The sequence below is a fragment of the Camarhynchus parvulus genome, chromosome 2, assembly GCF_901933205.1.
Source record: "Camarhynchus parvulus chromosome 2, STF_HiC, whole genome shotgun sequence".
Taxonomy (NCBI): Eukaryota; Metazoa; Chordata; class Aves; order Passeriformes; family Thraupidae; genus Camarhynchus; species Camarhynchus parvulus.
The window spans coordinates 17,055,762-17,067,890 of record NC_044572.1 but is presented as its reverse complement, the minus strand read 5'-3'; the positions used below and the strand labels follow the sequence as shown (position 1 = coordinate 17,067,890).

The window sequence follows — 12,129 nt, the reverse complement described above, 5'->3', positions numbered from 1 at the left end:
AGATCGTTTTAAAAAATTATCTCTGTTGCCTTCATGATTTCTTGTCATCCAAGCATTTCAGTTGACTTAACTTGAACTGAGCAGCTTTGCTAAGAGGCTTAACAGTGTTTTTACTGTGGACAGCATGCTACTAAGAAGCAGCAGATATCATAATTATAAGCTGCAATATTTAACAATACCCCAGGAAACTTTCTGTCTGGCAGTACTGCTAAATAACATTTATCCCATAATCTCTCATTAAAGGATTGTATAAATCAAGGTTATGATTTTTAAAAATAATTTAGGGTTTTTAACTCCTGTAAGTTTCTATGCACTAGATCTTGATCAATATCCCCAAGAATAATTTATTTCCTTTCTACTCAAATTCCCAAGCGAGCATGTTCCAGCACCATATTGGGCAGGAATATTGTAACTTTCTGTAGCTTCTTGTTTTGAGATGGAAACGCCAGACTCATTAGAAGAGGAACTTTTTGAGGTGTGTATGATACCTCTGGACTGAGTACACATGCAGCTTGATAGCCTGAGTCAGGAGAAAGAACCACCATTTCACCTTTAGTTATGTGCTGGTTTTTGGGACATGTGGCAGCTTCAACTCCAAAAAATGCACAGTAGAGATAGGAAATTAGGGCAGATACAAGATTTTACCCATTATGATAAAAATAGAACAAAGTTAATACTAACCTGTGTCATCATTGTCGTCATCATTCCCCCTCCTGCCCACACAGTCTAGAGCACACACATGCAGTGTCTGCCATAATCTCCTTTTCTAATTGTGGTTGTATTCCAGTAATCCCTTTTCCTCCTTATAGCTGCTTGCATTCTAATACCCAGCCTTTTTTCCCCTCTTCCTTCTATGCTGATGGTCTCAGAAAAATATTTATTGTCTGATGTAAGTGGAAGTACAGCTCTATAACATCCTCAGCTGAACTCTGTCTAAGCAGTCATCCTGCCTTGGGAGTTAGTGGAGGGTTTCCATGGTGGTAGGGCTGACTTCTGGGTTCTTTATTTCAAGACCAGTTTAGCTGACCTTTTATATACCCAGGTTCAGTTTTTGTTTTGTCTAAAATAATCACAGTTTTAGTATCTTACCTGATATTTTCAGTAAATTTTATCTTGCAATGCAGGTATTTATCTCATAGTGAGGATTTATATCTTATGAAAGTAGTAGAAAAATTAGTTAAGCAACATGTTAAAGAAAGAGAAAATTAATATTGACCCAGGCAAATAAGTTGAGTATTGTCTGTACTGCCTAAATATTAAAGAGGGTGATTTCTGAAGTGTAGTTTCTCCCTTCTTCTGCCTACGAGTTGAATATATTCCTTTCTGCATTGGTTTTCTTTACATTGAATGGGTATACAGCTCTGTAAAGAAAAAAAGATCCATCTGTTAGAGGCAAAATATAATATGAGATAATGAAGAAAAATAGTTTGAAGAATATCATATGTGTAATGTATTTCACAATTGGTTTGTTACTTGTCAGATAGTTTCAGTGCTCTGAATTCAATAGCTTTAAATTAACCAGAATTTTCATAATCCTTTTGATTTGATTAAATATGTCGGTGATGTGCCAAAGTTAAAATTATAGAAACCCTGAAAAAAAATGTCATTGTGAAAAAATAACGAACTTGAAAAAGTCAGCGTAGAAGGCAGACCAGCAATGGCTAATGACCATAAATGAAATCCTACTTGGGAATCTGATCCTTATCCAGCAAAGCATTTAATCCCATCATTTAAGCATAGGAGTTCTTCCCTCTTTAAGCATGCATATTGTCCCACTTAGGTAAGGGTAAGGCTAAGTGAGTTCCAGGACTGTTGCCATAGAGCTCAGCCCCTGTCAGACCAGAGCCTTTGCTGCACTGATGGGGGACACATCTTGCAACAAGAGTTATGTATTGAATGGCATTTCTGTAGGCATTCCTGTGGTGCAAGTTCAGAGCAGCCTATGGGTTTCAAAGGTAGTCAGAGAATTATTGTTATGTTTGGGTAGAAAGGGTTAAAAAATGCTTCTTGCTGTAAGGTGCAAATATTTTTTTTAATTGCAGCACAGAAAAAATGTAGGGGTAAAGAAGAACACATGAAAAATACACATATACAAAAGAATCTGATGTCTAGAATCCCGTAGTTGAAAGGTTTTACTGGTAAATTACGCTCTTGATTTGAATATACTTCAAATGTAGTGCAAAGGAATTACTGTTTTGTGCTGCATTGTTCAAATAGCTTACATGAAAATTTAGTTTCATGTGAAAAGCTACTAGATGATAATACTGTGTAAGAATAAAAGTTTATTTTACTGTTTTATTGGAAGCAGCTACTCCTTTACAGATGCAAATGGCTCTTCAATCAATGAGTATTGTCAGGTGCATTATGGATAGTTTAAGGGCTTAAGTGCCTATTTCATCTTTGCAGAAGTGTAACTCCTACAGTAGTAAGTACCCACTAAAGTTACATTGTTGCTTATTCCAGCACAAAAATTGTAAATTATAAAAATGAACATATGAAGTACTGCAGTCTAAACTAATCTGCTGGTAATGTGTGCTCACTATCATTTCGAGACAGCGAGGCCAGGTCTCTTCACCCCACATAAATGGGACAGGACAGGGGTTTGCAGGAGTCTGGCTGGGCTCTCTCCTCTGGAGACTGGGAGAGGATTGTCTGGAGCAGACTGTGGCTCTACATCTGGAACAAGAAGCTGACAGGGCTGATGCAACAAGTGCTATAATTAATCCTACACCCACAGTGCACCTTGTTTCACTGGGAGACCTTTCCACAGTGCTTTCGTCATATTCCACAATGCCCATGCCTTTTGTATCACATCTCCCTATCCTAGGAATTAAGTGGGGCTTGGCAAAAAAGGCAGCTTTACCCTTGATAGGTTTCACACTGGGGAAATTCTTCTGCTGCCTCTCTACTGATGACTTAAATCCATTTTTTCTGTACATAGCTTTTGTACCTGAGAATTGATGTTGCAATAATCTGCACTGGTAGTGAGTTCCACATGATGAATATAAGAAGCAATTAGTATGCCCCACAAAACATGCCTTCACAGCTAATTTATTGCATTGTAATCTACTTCTGTTTCAGTGAAAAGCAATCATGGATATAGGAAAACAAAGAGATACACTACTATACTTGCGTTTGGACAAGAAGAATTAAATGCAGAAAGTAGTGAAAAATAATTGGCAAAAATTGGTGTGTATGTTGTTTGTATAAATAGTAGACTTAAGGACAAATTTATGGTTTGTCAGTTTAATAGAATCTCATTTGGCTACAGATATTAGAAAAAATACTGAAATTGAAAACCAGATGGCTACTCCAACACTCCTTAATTCCTTTTCGTATTTCCCTTATGTTTTGTAGCTGTGCAATGGTGGATCTGTGACGGATCTTGTGAAGGGATTTCTGAAGAGAGGCGAAAGGATGAATGAACTTATAATTGCTTACATTTTACGTGAAGCTCTGATGGTAAGATAAGCTTTCAATGAAATGACAGTCAATATTCAGCTCATACTTTTTTCTTTAAATGAATGAAGATCATGTCCCCACTAACACAGCTCACTATATTGTATTATAGTAGCATTTCATGAAATCAAGGCAATGTGTAATTAGGATGGTGCTTTTTAAGCAAACAAGGTAAATAACAGTTCAACTGTTCATTTCACTAGTAAGAGAATGAAAATTGATTTCTGACCATTGATCAATTTTCTTAGCAAATACAGTTCAGCATCAAAATTGCTTTTCTTTTAAGAAATAGCAGAAATACCATCAAAATACTGTTCAGCCTCCTATGTCTGGATCCAAACTATTTTTAAAGTAAAATAATCCATGTATCTAGCAAATTCAAACCCTGCTACAAGAATTTGGTTCTGCTCATTAGGGTCAACTGTCTTTATTTATCATTTTCTTATAACTGAAATTTTACTTTCTCCAGTGGAATTTAGGTCTTAGTAGTTTTCTTTGAGTTTATGGTTTAAAGGTATTATATGTAGGTTTATAGTGATATTTTTCTGCTTCCATTGTAAAATTTCTATTTGTCATAAAGTGGGGCAATGAAAGAATATTTTTTCCTTGTCATGTGGCAAGTGGTTTTGCAGTATGAATGGCGTCCCTGTGGTTTTGGATTAAAAAAAAAAGTTTCAAGTATTTTTCATACTTTTCCACTACCTTGTTGTTTCTGCAAATGTAATATGGAGGACAGAGCTGTTGTTAAAAGTTCATGTTTACATCTCGCCTTCCAGGGACTTCAGCATTTGCATGAAAACAAAACTATTCACCGTGATATTAAGGGAAATAATATCCTTTTGACCACTGAAGGAGGAGTCAAGCTTGTGGATTTTGGTATGTTATGTTTACAATGTTTTACACCTGAAGTATGGAAAATAGAGTAAATAAAACAGAAAATACTGTGTTAATTTGTTGTTAAAAATCACTTGGATAACCAATGTTACTTGTTTTTAAACTTGATAGAAATTTTAATAATTTTGGTCATGCTGTTTCAATAGCAAGGCTAAAAAGCAGGTGGTGGTAAGTGCCAAATGCTTTGAGGCACAGAGTAAGTGAAATGGCAAAGCAAGAATATAGGATTCAAAATAAGGTTGGTGTTCAGTTCCTCCAGGAACCATACACTGGTTCAGTGAAATTAGGAGCTGATAGTAAAAAGCTTCATGTTTTATATGAGAGCATTTAAAACTTAATATATATTGTGAAGAATGGGAAAGCTCCACCTCAGACGCGTATACTTCCTTTATTTGATTTAAAACAAAACAAGAGATATTTGAAGGCAGTAGAGGAGGAAATATTATATAGGTAAACCCCACTTTCTAAAGTCTGGGAAGACAGATTTTGGCAAATTTAAATCTGAGAATTGGCATTAAAAGGGTCAGTTGAAGTCTGTTAGGCCTAAAAGGATTCCCGAATGCTCCCATCTTTGGTGCCACCACCAAAAGGGAAGAGGAGAGACATGGATAAGTGGATGCAACCTTTTATTTATCAGCCATACCACAAACATTTGCCTAAAAGGTTAGGTTTGACTCTTGTTTCATATGAGTGGGATAAAAATTTGCAGTGCTTGTTGTTATGAACTGTTATATTCAGGTAGAACACTGCCCTTTCATGTTAAAAGTAAATTTATTGGTCACTATTTCACAGCACGGCAGATAATTGTAAATATATTTAATTCAGCAGATGGAAAATGTTTGTTTTTCCTTTTTCTTCCTATTTTGTTAATGATTCTGATTTAATTGATGTATAACAATTGTTTAAACTAATCATGGGATTTTAACTCTCTTTAGTATAGTATCTTCTGGCCAGTAGGTTGTATTTATGGAACGCTCATGACTTCACACATAAATTCCCAAAACTGTTAGGGTTAGTAATCATTTTAAAATATAATGTATTTCTTTTATATTCCTCAGATAAAATCTTCCATTGAAAAATCTTTGTATTTCCTAAATCATCTGCAATATACTTACTAGTATTTTCTGGTAGTCTGGAAGTTTATTGTGAGGCAAAAATCAGTATTTTTGCACACAGGTTTTTAATTTGTTGTGGAAAAAATTTTTAAGGTGCTGGAGGCAATTAGAGGATCAATGCTTCTGAAAATTAAATCACTTATGCAGATATCAAAGCTTACAAGCTGTAGGGATGAGGACCTGAATTTTTTATTCCCCAGGTACTGGAATCTCTTGATAAGGCTGTAATTGAAAAATAATCTTCAGTTCTTGTGGGAAAATTGAATTGTGATGCCAAAATACAGATTAGAACATGCACAAGAAACAAATATACCTACACACACATTTATGTGGGCTCAAAAGGGGCCTGCAATAGCTGCAGTCCGTTCTCTCAAAGGAATATACAAATGGCACTTTAACTTTGGAGTAGGTTGATATTTTCCTTGGCTTTCCCCCACCTCCCCAGGAAAAAAACAATCTGAAGCCAATAATGAGTGGTTTCAGATGGAATAAATTTATAGTCTTCATAAAATCATCATGGAAGATGCACCATTCACCATACAAGCTGCCGCTTAAGGTATTCAGCTGGGATTTGTGGGGTTTGTGTCTTCTACGTAAGGGGATTTAATACCACATTAATCAGATTCCAAGATCACTTTTTAGCCAGGAATGTGAGTTGATAACAATCTCTCATGTTGGCATTGCTACAGACTGTTGTACATAAACATTTCTTGGATCTGGGACTTAAACTCAGTCATCTTTTATTATACAAGCCTATAAAATTGACAGGCTACAGAGTAAGATAGACATGGAGGTATAGTGTCTTTTTCACCCAGTAAATACTCAGAGGAAGCAAAATTTTTTGATTTAGGCTGAACCAATTATTACATGGGGCAAACAAGCACAAAAATTCTAACCCAAATAATCCCATCACCCTTTCTAGCATGCACACAGCTTTTCTGTGTGGAGAGGAGAGCAGAGGCAGGGAGCCAAGGACTACTTCAACCACCAAACACACATGACCAAGGCAGTGATCCTTTCCCAAGATAACTTTATCTGCACCATCCTCTTGCATGCTGGATGCTGATGAGATGTTCCTGAAGAAGCCTTTGCTGTCCTCCCCTGATGCTATTTATAGTGGTTTTCTTCTAAACATAAAACCTATGCCTGAAACATGGGCTTGTAAAGTTCCTTATGGAACATAAAACTATTTTTAGTCTCTGTGTGCTGTGCAATCATTTAGCTTTTCTGTCCTCTTTTTAAAGTTCAGGAACATTTTAACAGTCATAAGTGAAAAAACAATTACCTTCTAGTGAATGAAATCATGTTTGAAAATGGCTTTTTTCCCCTTCATTGCTTTTGTATGCTTTGAACTTGGTGTATAGTGTTCTGCCATGGTGAGTCCTTTGCACTGTGGTACAAACTTTTCAGAAGTACAAACTTTTCAGAAGCTTCATTTTGTGACACAGTTTATACACATTGCTTTGTGGTCATTGTATCATAGGTATTTATGTATGCTGGGACCATAGTTTCTGAACACTGCACAGTCTGTAATGGATAACCATCACACCACCCATATGGAGAAGTAAATTACTTCAATTCCCAGTTAACAGCTGGGGATCTGAAACTTTGAGAGACTGAATTGCTTGAGGTGACACAGAAAATGTAGGGAAAAGGACCTTCCAAAATCCGGGCTAACTCTCTGAACAGTTTGCCTTTCTAGAGGTACTGACAGTCTGAGATAGATTTTGAAAAAAAAACCCAACCCCACACCCAGCCCCCCCTCAGGACGCTTTTGAAGAGAGAGTTTTTTTTTTTCTTTTATCCTGCTGCAATATTGTTTAATCACCCAGTAACATTCTCGTATCTAAGAAACACCCCATCCCAATATAGATTAATGATTAAATCAAGTCAAATACCTAAAGGAAGCCTAGAAGAAAGTTGGAGAGAAACTATTTACAAGAGCATGTAGGGACATGAGGATGGGGAATGGCTTCAAACTGAAAAAGAGTAAGTTTAGATTAGATATTAGAAAAAAAAGAAATCTTTTCAGTGATGGTGGTGAGGCGCTAGAACAGTTTTTTGCCCAGAGAAGTTGTGGATGCTCTATCCCTGGAAGTGTTCAGGGCCAGGTTGGATGGTCTGGATGGGCCTCTGAGAAACCTGGTCTAGTGAACAATGTCCCTGCCATGGCAGATGAGTTTGAACTAGATGATCTTTAAGGTCCCTTGCAACCCAGGCCATTCTGTAACATCCCACAACAATGCTTCTGAAGCTCAATTGCTTATCTGGGAACTGTCAGATAAAGTTTGACTTTAAATTGTCCAAGCCACAGAAATTTTGAAATACTATTACCAGGGATGCATCCTCTGACCTTGCATCCATCCAGTATGATAATTTAGATCAGCAGAGAGAAACAAAAATATTTTTATTTTTTACAGAAAATGAGTACCAGCCAAGGGGATCGACTGTGAGAATGTCCACTGATCACAGATTCAGTCTATAAAGTCATTAAAATTCTAAATACATTAATAGTCCATATTTTCTTTGTAAGACAAGGCTGACTGAAGGCAGTTTCACTACCTGAACATTTGTGGGAATTAGCTCCTAAGCTGTTCTGATAGAAAAGCTTTGAGGTAGGATGTTCTGCCTCAGAATTGCAGTAATTAGGCTTCAAGCATATTCAAGGAATACCCTCTACCACGTTATATAGTTGCATTATATTCAAGTGTAGCTGCTATGCTTTCAGTTTAAGATAGAGATTTGATAGAAACATATACATTTACATTAAATTTGTTGTAGCACTTTAAAGAATGACTGCTATGTAATCTGTTGTATAGAAAGAACGGGAGGCAAGTAAGGTGTAAATTAAATTCTTTTTTTGATAAATATTCCTAATTATATTCAGTTTCTTATTACTGTTCTGTGGAGAAAGTCTTTTACATCTGTTTCAGAACTTTGGTGACACAGAGCGGATTGATGTTAAAAAGACAGATTTCAAATGAAATTTTAGCCTCTAAAGGTGCAGGAAATTAATGTAATGAAATTTAAAGAAATTAATTTAATGCCAGATACCTTTTGAAAGTCAAGTGACAAATTTATATGCAGACTTTTCTGCCTAAATATCTAAGTGTCTGATCTTTTTTCATCAGTTAAAAAAGCTGGCCTGGAGTCACTTGAGCACATAGCACACCTCATCTGTAGTAAAAATTCGTACATTCATCTGCATCTTATAATGTGCAACCAATTTCATGGGATACTAAGGGTGTAACATCTGCTTCTGCTGACAAATACTTGCTTCTTTGGATAGTCCCTCCCAATTCAGTTTCTGTTCTTGAAATCAGGATACTGCACAGGGCCTTTCATGCATTGATGTCAATCTAAGCCACAGCTCTATAAGATGTGGATTCAAAATGGGAGAAGAGATATTTAGCTTTATTATTATTATTATTATTATTATTGGTGTTATTACTTTAACTTTGGTCTGAAAAAGTCTGGGTGACATTTCATTTGAAATTATTTGAAATTCTTTCTGAAATCCCCTGCCATTTCAGTGCTTTTGGGAGCTCAAAAGCCAGGGATTTTCATGATTTTTTATTTCATTATTTTTTGTCTAGTTTATCAGCAAACTAGACAAGTTGCTGATGTCCGAGAAGCCGTGGAAGAAAGACTCATTTTTCTACTAAAAGCTATGTGAAACACCTATGGTCACGTGGCAAAGTGATTCTTTTAGCTAAAAAGAGGAGCCTGTAAGGCTGATGGAAAATTTCTCTTTAGCTATATTTTTGAGGGTTGACCTTTAGGCTGATAGCCTTTACCAAGAGACAGGTAGCTCATACTTCTTCAGGACTACTGAAATATGCTCTCCCAGACTAGAAATATCTCAGGATGAGCAGCTGTTGCCTTGGAAGTGTCCAGAAAAAAAATATAAATTATACTTCCCCACTTAAGAAATGCGTATTTTTCCAGCAGCACTGTTTCTTTCTGAAGGCCATGCCTGTCTGTGCATCAAACATACTTTTACACCACATGTAATTAGACCTTTGCTGTTATTACCAGGAAACGTCACTGGGAAAAAAAGTCAGACATCTAGATTGGTATTAGAAATATTCAAGTACTAAGGAAAATAAAATATGGGTAGACTCATTAAATCTTTGGAATTCGAGCCTACTTTTAGCCACAAGAGATCCCATGATTCCTCATAATTTGCCCAGTAGTGTAACTGTGGGGAAGGGGATATTGGAAAGGGTTGGAACTGTCCATTTTCAGTTTCTTCTTAGGTGTTTTGCTAATAGTACCTAAAGCTCTCCATCACTAGAGGCTCTGGATAAGCAATATATAGGAAAGATCTATGCTTTTTAATATGTAAAGGAGGTTCCAGTGGAAAACATGGAAAAAAGGTAATGCAATCTCACTGCTGCTGGCAGATGGTGGAAAAATACAAGCTGTGTTGCTGCAGTTAATAGGATGTCTTCAAGTGTTCCTTTAGCACTGTGGATAAATAGGTTGCATAATTAAAACATGTATTGTAATATTAATGGAATATATAGTGAAGCTAGGGTGACTTTCACACTTTAAACACACTTAGTTTGCATTTTTCTGCTTTTGTCATGTTGGATGTAGAAGTTGCTTGTGAATATTGTCTTGGCATTCCAAATGCGGTTTCAGATATCCCACTTTGCATATAGCTAGCACAGTTTTATCATGGACAGTAGCCAGGGTCAGCTAGAGATTTACCCTGAGAACAACTCATTGGGGGAAGAATGAATTGGGGAATGGAATATGTATTGCTCTACTTAGACATACTGATATTGCTTTGTATAATACTTGAACTATTGCTTCTATGTAGTTTGGGTGCTGCAGGTAGACAGAGGTCAGCTTTTGTGTTTGGAATGTAATTGGGTTACTTTTTTGCTATGGAGAGAATGGTCATTCTTCCTTTAAAGGTATTTGAAGTATTTCAAAGTTAAGAAAAAAATAAATCTTTATACTGGCATTCCTAGATGGCCTTATGATTGTTGTTATTCAAAATTGCAATTTGTTGAAACTAGCCAATGGCAAGACACTGTTTTGTTAGTGTATTTTTAAATTCATTATATTTTTACTTTAAAATGTATTCATAATTTCATTTGGGCAATACTAAATGCAAGTATTAATTTCATAATTCAATTGAGTCATTAAAATAAATGTATTGGGGTTTTTTTCCTCTAGAAAGAGTTATTCTGCCAACATCCTGTATTGTCTCAGTGGTATAGCACTTTTCCTTACAAATTATGGATTGTTAGTAGTGCTTTACCACTACTAGTGATCAATAACAGTTGATCAACATGAGTTAGAATACGCAGGTGTTTCTGTTAAGTATTGTTCCATGATATTTATGCATATTCTGATACAGAAATACAGGCCAAAATATTTTAAATTCTGTGAATGTGCTAAAAAGGTTGAATTTCTGAAGTGTATCTGAACCTGCTGCTGCTATAATGGCAAAGCAAGAGAAGTAAAATCAGTTACCCTGTACAGCATGTTCAAAATAATGGGGACAACCTCCATGGAATAGTGAGTCCATGGTACAACTCCATCTTGATAATTCCATCTCTTTAATTGTTCAGATCTCCTGGTTTTCTGATTGATGAGGGAGCTTTCTGCTGGTCTGGTGGGGAAAAAAGCATCTGGAATCTCTGGTCAGAGGTTGGGCAGGGAACCCCAGCACTGAGTGCCATCCTTTCACCGCGACGCTTCACCAGCTCTTGTGTTGTCTTGCTGTGACACAGTGCTATGGCCATTCCTGACATGACCTAAATGACCACAAATAGCCTTGTTAGAGGCAGTTTGTTGACTTATCACAGCTCAGCCTGGCCAGTGTCTGGGCCATGTGGCATTGCAGAGGCCAAGAAGGCTCACAAGGACTGTGCTCAGATTGCACGTGGCACAGGTCGGGCTGCAATGGAGGGAGTCTAGAGCCACCTTGTGATCAGAGATTAGGTTGAGAAGTCAGTTGTGAGTGATCCAAGTTCAAATGTTGGGGCATTTCAGTTTCTGTCCCCTTTAATATATATCATCATTCCCAGCTTTGCATGTCCTGCTGACACTGAAGAGGAGCTCAGCATGACCTTGAGTAGTGTTCCAAACTTTTGTAGATGACTTATTCTGAAGTAGTCAGAATATCCTAGTGTGTCCTTTTGTGCTTGCCCTGCATTAGTTATAAATGCTTTCTGAATCATTCTGCAAAAATGAAACAATTAATTAATTTAATTTAATTTGAAAGTTCAAAAATAAAATTATTTTCTTTCTGCCCTTAGCTTACTTTAAGCAATGAGTCATAGCAAGACTTGTATTTGTCTTAGTCATTCTAGCATACATCCATAATAAAGCTGTCTGCTTCACTGGTTCAGATCAAAACCAGGCTGTTATTGTGTTGTCATTTCTGCATACCATATAGCATGACATTCATATGTTGCTGCTAAAATGCAGCAGGAGACATGGCAGAAGCCAATAAAAGTAAAAGACTTTAAAGAGAGCTTTCTTCGTGAGCAGCTTGTCAAACTGCTTTGAACCAAATCAAAATAATAATTCCAAATTTTTCAACCCAGGGTTAGCAGGGATAAAATGGATTGCATTGACTTGAGCTGTGGAGCTTTTTCATTGTTGAATGTTTAATTCTTTGTTGAAGGCTTAGTCCTGA

At 36.6% G+C, this 12,129-nt stretch overlaps 1 protein-coding gene across 1 annotated transcript in view; it reads left to right on the top strand.

Annotated features, from left to right (window-relative positions):
- The window catches only part of MYO3A (myosin IIIA), a 112,033-nt gene that overhangs the window by 27,304 nt on the left and 72,600 nt on the right, over window positions 1-12,129 (top strand). The window contains exons 4-5 of the mRNA XM_030970758.1: window positions 3,358-3,462; window positions 4,236-4,335. Of these exons, the coding sequence (XP_030826618.1) occupies window positions 3,358-3,462; window positions 4,236-4,335 (205 nt within the window). The remainder of the gene's footprint in view (window positions 1-3,357; window positions 3,463-4,235; window positions 4,336-12,129) is intronic.